This window comes from Cyprinodon variegatus, unplaced genomic scaffold (genome assembly GCF_000732505.1).
Source record: "Cyprinodon variegatus isolate N-32 unplaced genomic scaffold, C_variegatus-1.0 Scaffold489, whole genome shotgun sequence".
Taxonomy (NCBI): Eukaryota; Metazoa; Chordata; class Actinopteri; order Cyprinodontiformes; family Cyprinodontidae; genus Cyprinodon; species Cyprinodon variegatus.
This window is the reverse complement of record NW_015150942.1, coordinates 595,217-614,036: the sequence shown is the minus strand read 5'-3', so window position 1 is coordinate 614,036 and position 18,820 is coordinate 595,217. Positions and strand designations below refer to the sequence as shown.

The window sequence follows — 18,820 nt, the reverse complement described above, 5'->3', positions numbered from 1 at the left end:
ACTTGCATGTTTAAAAGTAAATTTTTTCCCATCTCCTATTTTGTACCATGTTTAAAATCCAGTACCATTTGAAAAACATTTATATTGGGATAAAAAGACTGTTGGTAGAATGTAGAATACCGGTATATGGATCCTTTGTATGAAGGTTTACCAATTAATATAATTTAAAGAGAACATCTGGCTGCCCAAAACTAGCAAAGTAAACAGTCTAGAATATGTCACACCTACAATGACAAAAAAAAAGTCAAAACGCCAAAAGTGGAGGTCATACATTTTATTTGATCCATATTAACAAAAACTGAAATATGAAGAGAGACTTCAGGATTGATGAGACGGGTAATATATCACAGAAGAACAGGTTTTCCTCATGGTCACCAGTTCAATGTGCAGGTTCTAAAGAAAGAAAAACAAAATTATCAAATAAAAAAAAACTAATTTAAATATATTTCACACAAATTGGAGGAATAGTTTGTCCAATAGTAAGTCAGGCAAGTCAAGGAAACGTTCTAGCCTTTCTTTGAAACATCCAAAATACACTTAATATTTCATTAGTACTCTTAAAGACTGACAAGGAAAAACATCTTTAAAGCTTTTTCTTTTTTCAGATTGATCAATATCCCTAAAGACAAATGGGGTGCATTTAAAAAAAAAAAAACTTCCCATGGTATGGGTCAGCAAACTGATTAAACTATTTTTTTTTATATTTTATTAGAAAAAAATGCATTTGATTTTTTTATGCAAACCAAATAGTATTCAATTTGTTCAATAAGGCAAAGTGTGTATAATATTTTGTATAGCCAATTAATATTGTCTTGCCTTTACAGTTGTATACAAATATCAAAGCTACATGATTTAGTGAATCGGTCTTTAAAATACAAGGTCTTACAATATCATAGTCTCAAAATGCTGTTTGGATGCAATATGTATTTCAAGTGGCATATCTTAATGCTCAGGAGGAAAATCTGTTTTGGGGCCTGTAATATGTGTTAACAGTAGTTGTTTAAAAAGCACAAAAAAAATGACTTTAAAAGGTAGAGAGGTTTGAGGTTGTTCAAGCCATTAAAAAGCTAAAACAAAGTTGTTTCAAAAGCACAACAGCAGATGTGGGTCAGAAGGATGCTTTATTCATTTTAATTACCAAGGTAAAGAAAAAAGAAATATGTTGATCTTTTTTAACCTGTCTAAAGAATTTAATTTTCATTCATTTTAATCGATACCCTGTCCATACAAGATGAACAGAGAATCCAAAAAAATCAGATGCAAAGGCTGTAAGGACTCAGCACTGCAGCCCCAAGTTCCTTTCCTACCCTGGACAGTCTTCTTACTGTTGACTCCATGAAAGGTGAAAGGATAGGAGCTTGGATCTACGATTTGTTGTATTAGGAGGGAGCCGACTTCCTAAAGCTTCCCATAGGTCCACACAGTCCTGGTTGTGTTTAATTGTCTTAAGCTGGAATCCTGCCAGGGTTTTGCCTCGTACAGATGATTTTTGTACGAGGCAAAATTTTTCATATGTTCTGAAGTTTGAATCTGTCCTCAGCAGGCGCATTTCAGTCTGGAATCACAAGTACAAATCTAACCCTCCCAAAAAATTCCCCAAATCAGGTGATGAGAACAGAGGGATTTCCAGATCAACAAAGGTCTTGGCTCAATGGGAGGGAATCTGGTTAAAAAAGCTTTACTATTTAATTATACCCCACCGAGTGGTCACTTTGTGAATTGCTATCAAAATGACAGATGGACTTTTAAATGTACCGTCATCTTTTTTTCTATAAATTATGAAATTCAAAATATTTTATCATGACCCTTAGTTGGAAGTAACTTTTTCAAAAACATGAGCTGGACAGACTCCTTACCATCTAGCCATTTGCTTTTTTATTATTTGAACACACTTCATTATCACAAGTTTAACCAATATTTCTGCAAGTTCAATGACACGCACTCCTAACAAGCAGCCTTTTTATTCTTGTTCAGACACAAGGATGAACAGTGGAGGTAAAAGTTCCCTGGATAGACCAGAATAGGCTGGGAGGCAAACATTTTGATCAGTGCTCTATAGAAATTGGGTAATCTTTAAGCCAAGAACCTGGGATTATTAAAGCATATTGTTCTGTTTGACAGAGGTACTATACTATGGTAGGACATTCGAAAACATACGATCACATTCCTTACATTTAATTACTCATCATCATAGGTACATTTCTCCAATGTGAAATCAATAAAGTTCAATTATTAATTGTGGCGGCCTAGTGGTTAGGGCATTCAGCTTGGAATCCTGAGGTTGCAAGTTTGAAACCCACTCCTGCAGACTGCCACTCTGGCTTCCTGAGCAAAGACCCTTACCCCCACACTGCTTCCTGGGTGCCGCACAATGGCAGCCCACTGCTCCCCCAGGGGATGGGTTAAATGCAGGTTGAATGTCGAGTTGTACTTGTGACAGTGTAATTACAATAAAAGCTGGAAATAAAAAAAAAAAAAAAAACTTACTGTTTGCCACTGCCTTTTTCTTTCCTACAATAGAGAAAATTTTAAGAATGATTAATCACACTGATACACATTTCTTAAACATAATGCACAATTAATTTTATATAGAATATTTAAGCTTAAAATCAAGTTTCAAAAACCTCTCTCAGATATTCACCTACATTGCACTAGGGCTGGGCCATATGGCTTAAAAATAATTTCAGATTTTTGTTCCAATCAAATCTAATCCATTTATAATTTTTTCTTTCATTTAGTTTCATGGAGTCATATTTCACATGATAAAAATGCTTTTGAAATTTCTAAATTCAAAAGTACAACTAAATACAAGTAGGCAGACACTGCTACTGTAAACAACCCAAAAAACGTAACACTAAATGTTTGCAGCTCTTGGTATTATGCAATAAGCTTATTTATCAGCTTTGATTGTACAGTTAAGAACAAAAAGAGGCAGGCCGATGTCACTCTGCACCACAGGGAGTTTAAAGAGCGCATGGGTGAAAAACAATCCAGATTTTCCAAAAACTAAATCTTAAACAACAGAATCTCTAAATCATTTAAAGGGGAACACCATTTTTTTTTGTTACATTGGCCCCTTGATTTTACATTAATACATCATGTTCTACTCACCCATATTAGTTTTGTGTAATTTGGAGCTGTTCCGAAGATATTCGGTCTTGTTATATCAAAGTAACGTCTTCCTATGGGCAACGACTTGAAGGCACAAACTAAACTGTTCATAATTTATTCTTTATGGTACACCAGCATTCATAACATGTAGGTGAATCACTGTCCCCCAGAAAGCCACGGTTGTATTTTTTATATTTATCTTTTTTTAAACAAAGCGGAGTGTGTATGATGTCATCCGCGTGCGCTGGCAACCATTCATTGATCCTGTCCGCTGAACTGCTGCTAGTTTTACTCACATGTCTGGAAGATGTCTAGTGCTACTACCACAGATGATCTCGCTCTTGAAATGGAATTGAACGATTCAGATTAGCTCGCAGAATGAATAGAAGGGGTAGAGCTGCCTGTCACAACTCCAGTCTGGCGCACGAATGACGTCATACACACTCCACTTTGTTTTAAAAAATATATGAATATAAAAAATATAACTGCGGATGTCTGGGGGACAGTGATTCACCTACATGTTATGAATGCTGGCGTACAATAAGGAGCAAATTATGAACAGTTTAGTTTGTGCCTTCAACTCGTTGCCCATAGGAAGACGTTACATGGATATAACAAAACCGAATATCTTCGGAACAGCTCCAAATGACACAACACTAATATGGGTGAGTAGAACATGATTTATTAATGTAAAATCAAGGGCCAATGTAAAAAAAGAAAAAAAAAGGTGTTTCCCATTAAATAGCCAGCCCTTCATCACATTCCACCAAACACCAAATGTCTAGATCAAGGTCAAGATCTGTGGTTCTACTCACCCCCGTAGGAAACTTTATAATAGAGGTATGTCATGATGCCAACTCCAACCCACATCTCCTGGTACACCTTAGTGTAATAAGGGCCCACGGCGGACCACCATTTTGCAAAGGCTTGTCCAGCCATCTGTGACAAAAAGCAATGGAGTTTAATCAGTTAGGCAATCATAAATCTCAGTATAACAATTTTATTGTTCTTTTTGTTATATTTTTTTCTTGTTGTTGAAAAAACACTTGCAATCTTGTCCAGTTTAAAGCTAAACTAAATCCAACGATGAGCAAATATTGAATGACTACTAACTCAGCTTGAAATATTTAGTTACTTCTCTTTCCTACTTTCCTCCCATGATACTCTGGGGCAAAAAGCACTAGGCGTTTAGGTTCCAACCTGTTTGTTTCTGCTAATTGTAAAGCTACAAAAATGCTACTGTCAGTTTCTTTAACTTCAACGTGGTCGTGGTTAAATTAATTGAAGTCAGTCAAATTAAAACGGAGGAACAGATAGGCAAAAATTAGACCAACCATTCACAATTGTATTCGAAAAAATAGATCCGCTAATAAATAAACTGCTATGCAATCACTGTTGTACTTCAGCTTTAGCATTAAGCTAAGCTACATGTAGCTGAAAGAACAACCTATTCAAACATGGAACAGAGTGATTTATTCGTTTAGGTTGAACGAATTAAGACTAAACTTGTTCAAATGTCTTGATCATAACGTATTCAAGGGTCTGCATAACCTTTAAAAAAGGTAAATGCCAAAATTTACTCACATTTCAGTTTGTCTCGATGTAGCTGAAAGGTCAAGACGGCCGCTAAGGCTTCACGTCAAAGTCGTAGGGAGGAAGTCTTCTTCTCCTCTGAAATATGTCGTCCTGTGGCTACTTTTGGCGAGTAGCGCCCTCGAATGGTGAAACCGGTTCCTCTTCTCCTTTTATTGGCGGTTGGCGCGCAACGAAATGGTGCATTACCGCCACCAACTGGCATGGAGTGTGAATCTGAATGGCTACTTCCTACTTATACTGGACAAAACAAAATCAACAAAACCAAAATAAGATTAAAATCCTCTCCATTACATTGATTAATCTAAGATAATGGAAAACAAAAACATAACACTTATCTCTTGGGTTCTTACTAAGGATTTTTATTAAATTAAAGTGTATTCTGTCTTTTTTTTTTAAGATTTTGAACCAATTCCCTCCTTTTTCTTTCATACTTCTTACAGTGTACCATAACATGTTCGACTGTTTCCTGTTGCTCGCAGTATTCACACATACCGGTGTTATATTTACCTATTTTAAATAAAGTACCGTTTAATCCTGTGTTCCCAAATCCAAATCTTGATATAATTGTTTCTTCTCTTCTGTTTCTTCCAGCACATCTAATTTCTCCCACTTTGCTCTGAATCATATAAAACCATAGTCCTTTCCTCTCTTCTTCCCATTTTGCCACCTTTCCTTCAGTTTCCGTTTAATGATGCCCTTTGTTTTCATCTTACTAATTTTAACTGACAGATCGATGGCTTCTCTTTTTGTAGAATCCTTTGCAGCCTTATCTGCATTTCATTTCCTTTAACTCCCCTGTGTGCTGGTACCCATAGAAATATGACTGTTATGCCCATCATTGAAATTTTGTGCAATGTTTGCTGGATTTCAATCAAAATATCTGCTCTACTATCTGAGTGACTTCTCTGTAAACTGATTAGTGATGATGAATCTGAGCAAATAATCGCTCTCAGTGGTCTTATTTCCTCTACCCATTGTTCTGCAAACAGAATTGCTAGCATTTCTGCTGTGTATACTGAGATATTATCACTGGTTCTCTGTCCTATTATAATATGAAACTCTGGGACAATAAAAGATACACCTATCTTGTTAACTAAACTCTTTAATGCATCTGTATATATCTGGATGAAACTGTAGTAACTATTAATATATGCCTGTATTGTATGAGAATTCAAGATACACCCCCTATCCTTGTTTTTCTTTTCTAATAGTGTCAGATCTACTTTTGCTTCAGTGGCAGTGGTACTGTTGGACTGAACTTTAAATCAGTTGGTGAAACAGGTTAAGTGACAGTAGGTTAGTAAGTTGGCTCCCCCATGTGGATCATTATTAAAACCAGGATTTAGTTGCTTGTTTTTGGCCATTTATCCCAGACCTCTTAAAAGTTGTTATAATGATAAATGATTGCAGCTTAAACCTGTCACAGTGAATAATGTCGTAAAACATGTTATACAGCATCTAAATAACTAAGAATATATTGCAAAGTAAATGTATGTCAACAATATAATTTAAGCAGTAAAAGCAATATAGATTAAAATGTTTGCAAATAAATACAATAAAATATATTGAAAATTCAACCCTTCAGTAAATACAAAAATCAATATATTAGACAGAAATGTCAGTTTAATGAAACGTACTCCCTTGTTTGAATTATTGCATCAGTGTTGCATGAAATGAAGGTAATCAGTCTGAGCTACTGTCAAGTTTAAATGAAACCCAGGTTGCTTTTCTAGCTGCCATCAGTTTTTCTGCATTGTTGGATGTCTATTTACTGTCAGTAACAGTTCAGTATAGGTTTAGCCTAGATCAAGCCTTTTTGCTGGCAAGTCAAGCATAGCAGGTTACAAGTGCTTCTGGGAGCTATACAAATGTTTTCAGCGGAGGGAAGTGCAAAGTGCTCACTTTTTTTTGGAAGATGGCTGTGCTGACTTTGGACTTGATAAAACTCTGCGCACCAACATTAGCAGCTGTGTTTACATTTGATCACTGGTGCGCTTTAATAAATGGAAATGTCTTGAGAGCTGTACTGAACAAAATTTCGTTTTGTATACAACATTGTGTGTACAGAAGGACAATAAAGCATGTTTAATTCTAAGTCTTAGTCTGACGTTGGCCCTGCAGATTATCGCTGGCTGAAGAATCTTGCTGAAGACACTGTCTTGCCCTGACTAAAGCCCACCCCTTATGAATCTTTCCAAACTCATGAATATATTTTGCTTTACATTCCTGTTAAGGCTAACACTAGGACTGCTGTTAATGAGTCCTTTTCTACCCTACTTTTTCCTTCAACTCAACTTTCCTTCAATATATCTAAATACAGACCCCTAAACAGACAGTTTCTTTATAAAGGATCTTGTCCACCCCATTATTTGGAGTGTCCCAGTGACTATCTGGTGGACAACTGTCAAGTCACATGTCTTTGTTTAGGCCATAGCATTGCCAGAGCATTACTGTATTCAGTCCCTTTTCATTGGTGTATGCAAAACTCTATTTGTTTTTTTTTTGTGAAACTGTATATTGGGCATTCTTTAACCTTTAGGCATACTTATCAAAAGAAAGAGAAAAAGAGCAACTAAAGCAAACATTTGTAATGAATCTATCCATCTATCATATATTAGCTTCACATTTACAATTGGATGACAGGAAAGAAAAAAATGATATTGTCAATGATTATCTAATTTGCTGACATACATCTATAAAGAGTAAGCTCTAAACACAGTTAAACTGACCTGCAGTAACTGTCCTTTCTCTCACACAGTAATCTGATGCCTTGGACTGAAATGAAGCAAATCAGCAGGATTAGAAGCTGTTCTGGTATTAAGTTTCCCTTGTTTTCCCACTGCCATAATAGAAGTTGCCTGCTCACATTAGTAAAAGAATAAAAAAAACTCTTGCGCAGCTCCCGAGGGTAAAGATGATACTGTATAAGAACCCACAAGTTTTATGCAACCTCTTTTTTCTGCAAAAGGAAATAAACTTTTTTTATATCCTCTGTTTTAATGAGAAACCTGTTAGAAAAACTTGACACCGGATTTGCCTTATCATATAAAAGAGATGGGAAACACCTTCTGATAAATATGCCATAAACCAAAGGTCCTTAGCAGTTTCCTTATTTTCTAAGTAAAAAAGCCCACAAAGCTGGATCTGTTTTTAGATACAAATTATCCTTTGATTTGCCAGTGTGTGACTTTTTTTAGCCCAAAGGTTATGAAGTATTCTTTTGCCTATGAAGTCATTTGGACTCACAGCAAAAAAGGTGGGACTTTCTGCTCTTTTCTGCCATCATGCTCCAATGGGCAGGAGGCACCTTGTTCAGTTATGAGCACCTAAAGGCCACGTCCTGTTTGAAGGCATTTATGAATGCGGATCAAAGCCGAGCCAAGGGGACAACAGCTGAGGAAAGCTACTGAACAGTATTCACACTCAAATGGATTCAACTGTCTGCAGCGACTTCTACTCAGCTTCAGGTATGTTGAAGACGTGCGATCAGGTCATCTATTTTTGTTCACCAGTATTATGGAAGAAGAGAAGTGGCTTTTAGAAACTATTAGTTCAGTGTTTGCATGTGTGTGCTTGTAGAGTGTGTCTGCGGTGAAATGAGGGCGTATGTGAGCTTAGGTGTGTTCCTGACATGACCAATCAAGCAGCAGACCAACTCATTCCTTTATACTGTTCTGTTATGATTTTCCTGCTCTATGTTTTATCCTTAGATTAATGATTAACAAGCCACTTTATTCAGGACCTTCTTGAAGTTGCAGCCGGCAACAGCATGGCTTCAGGATCAGAGGAAGACGATGGAGTTATTCCCCTGGACATTGATAATGTTCACATGCTCTTACAAGGTCAGACTATTTCTGTTCTTCTGTGGATGTTGTGACGTGACCATGTGGGCCACCTTTGGTTTCTCACTGCTCACACATTGGTTTGATATATAAATGAGGTTAGTGACAGAAACAAAAACAAGAGGTTCTGAAAGGATTCTATGCATGAAAACATACATAATTCTCTGTGTATTTTTGATTATCACTGAGAATCTGCACTGGACACGATGCCAACTGCTGGTCATTGCTATCAGTTTGAATTTCTCTTTGATCTTTTACTTTCTGTTTGTAAGGGAAGGAAACCAACAGATTTTATGATTCCTGAAAATACAGTATCATTTTACAAATTATAAAAATTACTTACCTCTTGAAGACAGAATTTATTTTTTCACTTAACTTTGATTATTTCATTAATAGTCCTTAGGAGCAGGAGCTGTTTCATGACACATTAACAGAAATAATAGCTGGTCAATTCAAACGGCAAATAGAAGTAAGATTATTATGAAAAACAGATTCACAGGCACATTTGTACTCCTAAATAGATAGATGATAAATTTAGCTTTTTGTTAAAAAATAAAAACCCACAGAAAAGGACTAGTTTTTAGAAAGGTCCCTTCATTGGACATTTCTTTATATTTAATAATAATGTTAAAAAATAAAAACCCAGGAAATAGAACATGCAGTTGTCTTGTGGGATCATATTTATTAAAGAAAAACAAGGGTATTTAAACCAATCCTTTATGAGAATATGGTTTATAAATTAACTGTTATGGATCACATTTATTTGGTTATTTTTGCCCAAACGGTATAACAGTCCTATCGTTAGAGTTATTCAAATGTTTAAATAAAACCTCTCTGATATGAAGTAGACTTAGAGGTCAAAAAGAGCACCAGATCAGGCCAGATCTTCAAAAAAAACACAAAAGTAATTTATACTGAAAATGGTCACAGAGTCATCATTAAGCCTAGAGGAGATGAAACTACTGCTGTTAAAAAAATCAGCAGTAAAGCTTTTCTGTAAGGTTTTAACAAACTCTTTTTGTTGTTGTTGTTTTTGGCATATGTTATAATCTGGTATAAAATGAACTCAGCATTTAATACAAAATAAAATTACAGTCAAACATGGTGGTAGTTGTATGATGATAAGGGATGCCTTGCCTTTTTATTATATAGATGACTTTGTACATTCAAATGTTTAAAAAGAAAATCTATATTATTTTACTGGCCTAGTCAAAGTCTGGCTTAAAACCTCCTGTGACATAACTTTAAAAAGGCTGTTTGTTGTGACTTGTTTTTCTTGCCGTTTCCAAGCGTGACACTAAGAGTTATTAGCTTAAGGGAGCTTTCTTTTTCCCATAGGGCAAGTTGGTTTGGATAACTTTTAGCCCCTTAAGGAATGATGACAGATTTTTGCATTTACTAAGGTTATTTTGTCTGGGATTAGACTGTATGATGAGCAAAAATACTTTGAGAAAAGTGTAATAGAAAATAATTTATCACGATTCTGTTACTATTGATTAGAAGATGCAAAAAAGCTAATAAAAGAGATTGATTAATGTCATAAATAGGAAAAGCTTAATACAATGTAAAGCTTATTTTTGAATGTTTGGAAATCGACATTTCATTTTCAGAATTCTGAAACATGAACTTTCAGTTGAGTTGCAGTTATAGGCCCAGAATAACATCTGTCGAACAATGAAAAAAGTATCTCAACATTAGATTGGCTGTGGAAAAAAGACCATAATCGTTTCACTTCATCCTTGAATCCCACCTTCTCTATTTCTAACAGAAAAAAACTCTCCGCTTTGAAGAGTGGATTTTATGAAACAATTAAAAAAACAGTTTTAAACACAATATTATTTAGAAAATGACTTATTGTAGAAATACAATAGAACAGATGACGGATCCATAAGTATTTGTTTGCCTGTATGTGCCTGTAGTTGCTCTTTCTTATAAATTTACCACCACAAAACACATTCTTTACACTGAAAACAAGGTTTTTACACAAGTACCGCCCTATTTAACGTTTAGTCTTTATGTGTTATGAACAGGGTGGAGTTAAGCAATTACACCGTTTAGAGGTATCTGCCGTGGCAGGCTCTTAAACAAACAGCAAAGCTCACAATCAGATTTATGGCCATTTTTAATATAACCAAATATATTTATGGAAAGAATGTTGATTTGTTTTTGACAAGTGTAAAGTTGTAGTCCTCAAACATGTGATGATGAGTGTCGGCTGTGTTTGTGTGTGTTGGCCTGAGGTTTCTTTCTATCCAGGACTGTGCTTAGTTACGGTGTGTATGAGTGTGTGTTTATCTCCGTATCCATGTCTCTCTCTGTCTTGGAGGCGATCCCGTATAGCAGGCAGATCCTGGTTCTTACATTTACTTTAGCCTAATGAAGAAGGCAAACGCTCTACAGCTGCTCCATGGGGGGAGAAGACACATTTTACTCAGTTTTAAATGGATGCCTTTTATGGTTATCATGCATGGGCAAAAGTAACTTAAGATTCTAAACATGGAGTTCAGAGAGTTTCTGTTCTCTGAAGAGGGTGAGTGATCGGTGTGCTCGTTCCTGTAGAAGCGCTTTTCATTTTGTCACAAATGTTGAGTTTATTCACAAACCTACAGGGAGGCATAAACTAGGATGTTTGGTTGAGGACTTTCACTTTTGGTTCAGTTGTTGATTTACAAATCTGGAATATCACTACAAATGAATTTATTCTTTACTCAGCTTAAATTCTTCCATCAAATCTTCCACAATAGAGTTTTTTTTTTACATCATAAGAATGCCAGAAACAATTAACTATGTGTTTTTTCTTTTTTTTTCTTTAACAGTGGAGCATGAACAGATCCAGAAAAGGACATTTACCAACTGGATAAATGCTCAACTTGCCAAGGTGTGTTGGAAAGTCATGATTACCTTTCTGTGTCACAGCAAGAAAGCCCCTAGGCTTCTCAGTAATAGTAGGTGGAGCAGTAATGCTTTATAAAAAGGTTGCTCCAGATAATCAAGTCTGCAGAGCTTGTATTACACTTTGTTCTTAAGTGTAAGATGAAAATAAGGTCTTTTCAACTTTCTTCTTTTTAATAAAATGCAGCTCACTTCTGTTTATCTGGTTAATTCATATGTTTCAGACAACCTGTTTTCAAATAAAATGAAACATCACACACTTTGTTAACAATCTCTGAGAAAAATGGCGTCACCATGCTGCTGCTGAGTCATATATCGTACAAATCTTTGTGCGGAGCCAAAGAAGCCGACTCACTGGTCAGAGAGCAGTGAAGCAGCTCTAGCCAGCCCCCTTTGGACAGAGACTCTGCTCTGCTGACATGGAACTGAAGTATAAATAGTTCCTCAGTGGAGCAGAACATCATGTAATCTGAACCCAGCCTCTTCTTAACTTTGTTTAGCATTGACTGAATCCACAACCTGCGACCTGTTGTGAAATTCAGGAACTGGAAAATATCTCTTTCAGTCTGCAGTGTAGTATTTAATGTCTTGATCATTTGCAAAAGACTGAAAGACCTGTGACATTATCAGTAGTTATTCTTTTAATGTTTTCTTGGTGCTCTTCTGATTAAAGATCCTGTTTTCATTGGCTTTCCTCTTCTAGCATGTGACACAATAAAAAATCATATCAGGTCACATTAGATAACTTTTCATATTACAACTAAAAACTGCAATGTATTATGTGCTTTAAAGCTTTGTAGAACCACTGTTTGCTGCATGTTGTTTGTGTTTTGGCTCCACCTGCTTTGTAAGAATAGGATATACATAATGAATATGCATAAAGAACAGACAGATACTACATGTTTGTTGTAACTGTCCAGTGGGAAAGTGAACCTTTGCACCTTATTTAAGTCTTGCCGCCTCTTCCAGCTTCAATTGCAGCCCTTATCAATGAAAATGATTCTCTTACTATGCTGCTATCATCACTATGTTTCACAATCGCCAGACATGTTTAGTGTCATACAAAGTGCTATGATGTTGTTATTTTTTCATTTGATTTCTTTTAACACTTTAGATTATCTTTTGTATGAATGATGCTACAAAGGTATAATCTTTTTCCCATTAATAGTGTTCTATATGCAGTTCAGAAAGTTGTACTTTGGCCTATTAAATCTGAGTTCCTCCTTCCACATACTTTTTATGCTCTCACATGGCTTGTGACAAACTTTATGCTAGATTATCTGTGACTGCCTCTCATTAATAAAATTATTTTCCTCCAGAAAGGCCAGATCTGAGGAATGAAAAGCCAACAGTTGTCCTGCAACTGAGCAGTACATCACCGCAGCTCCTCCAAAATTACCATGTACATCTTTACTTTTCCTTTAGTTTAGCTGTCAGTCATTTAGGTTGTAAAGCATTGCCTCTTGTTAGGTGTGCAGTTGTGCCATCAGCTGTCTATTTTCATGGATTGAATTAAGCTCTCTGAAATGTCCCAAGTTTGAAACTTAGTTTAATCACCAAACCCAGCTTTAAAGTAATCTGGAACCGTGCCGTTAACTTGTCTAATGGGTTCCTTGGTCTTAATGAGACTGTTTGTTCTCTAATGGTTGCTGTCAACCCTTGGAAACCTCCAGCTAACAGCTGGAATTATACCAAGATCTACACCAATGTGGCTGTGTTTACTAGTTAGGAGACTGCTGGACTTTGTTAAGTAGAGGTTAGTGACCTGACCTGACCCCACAGTGCATTATAGTGTATAACTAAGCACCAAAATCCAACTCCCCCCACGTGACCCAATATATATTAAGCACGAAATGGAAAGAAGAGATGATGGATTTAGGAATGTATGTAGGGGTGTGGTATGAAATGGGCTTAATAAATATGGATTCTGCACCTTTTGAATGTAAAAAATTTTAATAATTCAACATCTTTCTACTTGTATGTTTTATACAAGACCAGAAATATTGACTTGTGGGGTGTGAATACTTTTGCAAGGTTCTGTTTGTACAAAAACTAACATATTTTTGGTGTATAATCATTTTTTTTTTAATTTACTATGGTGCATCTACAACTGACAGATCCTGTAGTAAATGTAAAATGCGTTCAAATACACCCTCCACTTCTCCTGATCTGTTTGTTATATTTTAAATGAATTCAGATTTCTTTCGGTTTCAGAGATGTCCACCTTCATATGTGTCAGACCTGTTTTTGGACCTCAAAGATGGTTCCCGGCTGCTGGATCTGTTGGAAGTGATGAGCGGTCAGTCAATGGTGAGGACAGAACTAAAATGTGTTCATCGAAAGAAAAAAAAAATAAAGAAAAAATGTCTTAAACTGCTAAACTTCCCCCTAGAAAAGACAGAGAGGTCGAGGAGTTTTCCAGCAGAGGGCCAACATTGAGACAGCACTAAACTTTCTCAAGAGAAAATCTGTAAGTTTGGTTTTTCGCCTTTAGTTAGCTCACTTTCTTAAAAAAACAAAAATTAAAACATTCATCACTTAAACAGGAAACGTTGATCACATTATGTCTCTTCACATGTCTTTCCTACTGTATTTTTAAGATAAAAAAAACAAACAAAAAAACTAAAAGGTTAGTTTTATGACCCCAAAGCGCACATTAAGAGTGGAATTGTTATGTGTGTAGATCAAGCTGGTGAACATAAATATTCCAGACATCATAGACGGACGTCCATCCATCATTCTTGGCCTCGTGTGGACCATCATTCTCCGCTGTCATGTGAGCATAATTCCAGATTAAATGAAATGGTTGTTTCATGTGGATTTTTTTTTACAAAGCTGAGCATTGGCATCTGTGTCAACTGGGTTTAAAGTTTTTTTTGTAACTGTTTTAGATTGAGGAGCTGGCCAGTGCTCTGTCCTTTAGCTCCCGCCATTCCTCCCTCGACTCTGTAGCGAGCTTAGACTCCTGGTCTGGAAGCCCCATCCCAGCCAGTCCAGTCCCTTCTGGTCGGGTATCACCTCTTCACCGACGGTTCCGCGTTTCCGCCAAAAAGGCCCTGCTCATGTGGGTCAGGGACCAATGCAAAAAGTATGTTTGATATAATTATTTCTTTTTTTATTGCATGCTCCAAATATATGCCAAACTTTAGACTACATTCTTCAACCTATCTAGTTTACTATAATTTCTCAGCAGGGGACTGAATATGTCAATGATTTCATTGTTATTTTATTGTTTTTGTTGTCCAGCCAAGCTTATGCTCCCATGGCTTAAATTTAATCAGTTTTATTTCTATCTGTTAAACTTTAACATGTCAGTAAAGGATAAGATAAAAACTATCACTCTGATTCTGTGTAGGGTTAATTGCACCGTCAACGTGAAAGACTTTAAGTCCAGCTGGAGAAGTGGGGAGGTCTTTCTGGCCATCCTGTGCTCACTCAGACCAGAACTGGTGGATCTATCAAAGACCCAGACCAGAAGCAGTCTGGAGAACTTGGAAGAAGCCTTTCATCTGGCTGAAAGGGAACTCCACATTCCTCGCCTCCTGGACCCCCAAGGTGCCGCGGAAGCATTTCGACTTTCAATTATTATTATTTTTTTTTATATCCTTACTTAATTTCCTTTGCATTTCAAAAATAAAGCAAATGCAGAACATAATTGCTCTGATGGAAATCAACCTTCCTCCTTTCTCTTTAGATGTTGATGTTAAGGATCCTGATGAAAAGTCCATTATGACTTATGTTGCCCAGTTTCTGCAGTACTCCAATGACATGCCGTCGCCTGAAGACCACCTGCAGGTTAGAAGGAAGATTGTAAATTCATTTAACATTTGTTTAGTTTTCTTCTTTCTTCTTTAATTGGCTTTTTTAAGTGGCTTTTAACCCTATTTTGTAATTTTTCCCAACTAATTTTCTTAAAAGATGCATCCACTTTAAGTTTTTTTTACAAGTTTTTGGATTATACAGATAAAATGTTTAGTATGCCAGCTGACCAAAACTATGAAATCTACAAGTCTTTTTCCCCACTTTGAACCTCCAAACCTTCTACCTGAAACTGCAGCTTTTGAACTCATCTTCTCTTCCTTTTGGCTCCATCTTTCCATCTCTGAACTGATGGTGGCTTAGCTGTTTCCTTCAGAGCAAACTCCAATTTTCTCCCCTGAGAGCTTGCATGCTCACTTCGCTCCAGCAGTTGCTCTCTCACCTTTACACCAGGTACATGCTCCTCTGCTATCTTCTTTCCGCTTTTTTGCCTGTTAATTGCGCGTAATTTGTTCTAATCTAAAAGCAAACTGAAGCACAGTTTGGTCAAGCTTATTATTAGTCAAAGAAAAACCTTCAAATAAAGCTGGTTTTATGATTGTGCAACTGTAAAGCTGTAATTTGCCTCAGTTAACTATGCAATGCTTACATCTAACATCTTTACAAAGGTGTCACCTAGTGAGCAGACACAGGATGTGACTTGTTGGCTGCAGGAGGCCTATAAGGAGATTTCAGAAACATGGACAGCCACAGAGGGATCAACTTATGCCGAAAAATATCAGGTAATTCAAGGCACGATAGCCTACACAATGCACTTATATGTTGTTGGATAAAAGTAGTTACTTGTTTTGTTTTAGGTATATGAAAGCCTTACTGCTTCCTTTGCTGAGCAGAGAAGATCGGTTATGCGTCTCCTTGCAGCCACACGACGATGCCCAGAACTAGACCAAGAACAGAAAGCCCTGAGGACAGCATGGGAGCGACTGGAGCAAGAAGTAAGGAAATCTGCTTTGCTTATAAAAGTCACACTAAACGTTTAAACCCCTCCTAGCTGACTTTGTGAGTTAAATTTTTCCATGTTTGTGCACATGGAACCACCAGCAAGCAGATATTAAAATACATTTTTCCTTCACAGGCAAAAACATAAAAGCATTCATTTGCACCCATGTTGCAAAGGTGTGAAATAAGCCTACAAATGCATTAATCCTGAATCAACAACATTATATCTATAGTACTTTAAAAATGCAATTTACGGTAGTTTTTTTTAAAGTGTTTTATACACTCATAGCTTAAAAAGAAAAAGGAATGTAAAATATAACAAACAAAATTAAAGCAATAAATTAAGTTAAGTCATGAAGTGAAGTAAAAATAAATAATAATAAAATAATAACAACCCAAAAGCCAACAACAAGCAGCAAACTCCTATGCATTATAAAGTTGGAGCATAGTAGAAAAAGCAAACAAATTTTATTTTAAGTGTTGCTGTATGATTTAAACAAATAGGACTAATGTTGAGCTTTTTTTTAGATAAGAAACTGTGAAAAAAAGGGTCTGTTTCTCTCTAGAAAGATCTGGGACTTTGAAAGAGATCATGGCATCTTGTTCTGTTTAAACTACCATCTGGTGAGCTCAACCAACTAAAAAGGGGATGGGTCTTTATTTTTTTTATATGCAGAATAATTTCCTAGAATTATTAAACACATAAAATGAGATACAGAAATGAATTGTTATGAGGAAAGTGCTGTTCTATTGACCAAAGGAAGTTAAATAGTTTAGACAGAACCAGCAACTGTGTCACAACTAAATTCTTGCAAAAACTGGTTGGTATAAATATCCTTGAATTAAAGGTTTGTGTTTCATTTTTCTATTTCTTATCGTATTGCATTAAATTTGACCAAATTCATAAGCAGTTAATTAATATTTTAGGATAGTATGTAGATTATCACCAGAATGAAGCAGCTTCTCAGTTATTGTGAGAAAGTTCTGAAACATTTCCACCAAATAAAAAAGGAGATTTGATTTTGCCTTGGAGCTGTAGTTTCATTCTTTAAATAACAAAAAAGTTCTGATTCTTTCTTATATTCTTATTTGCTGTTTTGATCGTTCATGGGAGACTACATGGATGCTTGATGTTAATATCACAGGGAACTTTCTCTTCTTGTGTTCAGAAGGTTTTAATCCCCAAATGCATCTGTCCTTCTTCAGCTCCGAAGGTGTGAAGCCGATGTGGAGCAGAGTCTCCCTCCTCCTCTGGACTCGGTCGCCATGTGGCTGCAGAGAGGAGAGGCTGCGCTAACAGAAGAGGGAAGGACAGCGAAAGATCATGCAGAAGCTGCCAAACAGGCAAGAGCAAAGCAAGACCAACTAAAGGTAGTCTTCTGTTAAAGAACAATAACAAATACCCTAATATATATTAAACCTGTCAGCTTATTTTTTTTCAAACTTATTTTTTGCAGACATTAATCAAGGAGATGAATCATTATGTGAAGCTCACTGATACTTATCATAATGTGGATGATTCCGGAAATATGGCAGTGCCTCAAGAAAAGCTTGGAGACATAAAGAACCGGTTTGTGAAATAATTATCGTAGTCACATTAGACAGTTTTGTAAAATACTTTTTATTCATTTGTAACATTTATCTTGTTAAAAACCAGTGTGACTGGCATTCGAGTTTCTGCAAAATATGAAATCATAAAACTAGAATATGAGGAAAATTACCACACGGTGCTGGATCTCCTGAGAGAAGTCAGGGCGAAGGTCCAGACCTGGAAAGCTCCTTACACATCCCAGGAGTCCGTTCAGGTTCTTCTGCTCGACTGGCATGTGAGTTTAAAACTGTTAAATCAAAAATGATGAACTTTAAGTCCGATTTTATCTGATTATCTGTCGTTATTACTAATCTATTCATAGAATTATGATATTCTACATCTCATTAGATTATATTCTTCTAAAAATCTGGTCGATTTTAATCTCCTTTTTCACATTTTTTTTTCAGGAAACAATAGAGCATCAGGGATTGCTCTTAATTTTGATAGATGCTCTCCAAAGCTTGAAGGACAAGATGAATGTTTATACCAGCAAAGCTTCTCTAGGTATGCAACCTTTATAGTACCATAAACACTCATTGGTACTTCTGGTAAGGCAAGGACAGTTTATTTCTATAGCACATATGCTGGTGATGATTCTCAGTCATCCAGGTCATAATCATCCCAAAAAAGTCCAGTGGATTTTTTTTTTTTTACTTTCTTTAGCACATTTTCCTACATTCAAACTAAATTCAAATTGAAGTGTGTTGTATAAATCATTAGAAAACAAATACAGACATAGAATATAGGCAGGTAAAGAGAATGAAATGAATGATAATTCTGTTGGGAGTTAAAATGGACAAGTCAAAGCCATTTATAAATATATTAGATTTTAATATGGATTTAAAAGAAGACAGTATTTCAGGGCTTCAGTGTCTTTGCAGTTATCTGGAAATTTATTTCACATTGGTGGAGCATAGGAGCTAAATCTGGTTTAGGAAATGGAGAGAATATTTGAAACAGGTCTTCACCTTCAAGTCTATTCCCCTATAAAAAGAAATGGCTTTAGAAATGTTTTTTTTTTTTTTTTTTT

The 18,820-nt window shown here is 36.1% G+C and overlaps 1 protein-coding gene across 1 annotated transcript in view; it reads left to right on the top strand.

Moving 5' to 3' along the window:
* Positions 1-8,461: 8,461 nt before the first annotated feature.
* The window catches only part of LOC107094544 (nesprin-2-like), a 98,910-nt gene continuing 88,551 nt past the window's right edge, over positions 8,462-18,820 (top strand). The window contains 14 exon segments of the mRNA XM_015390229.1: positions 8,462-8,549; positions 11,366-11,427; positions 13,656-13,751; positions 13,834-13,911; positions 14,125-14,217; positions 14,333-14,529; positions 14,797-14,996; positions 15,136-15,236; positions 15,869-15,982; positions 16,058-16,195; positions 17,406-17,570; positions 17,657-17,769; positions 17,857-18,025; positions 18,198-18,294. Of these exon segments, the coding sequence (XP_015245715.1) occupies positions 8,477-8,549; positions 11,366-11,427; positions 13,656-13,751; positions 13,834-13,911; positions 14,125-14,217; positions 14,333-14,529; positions 14,797-14,996; positions 15,136-15,236; positions 15,869-15,982; positions 16,058-16,195; positions 17,406-17,570; positions 17,657-17,769; positions 17,857-18,025; positions 18,198-18,294 (1,696 nt within the window). The 5' untranslated portion in view covers positions 8,462-8,476.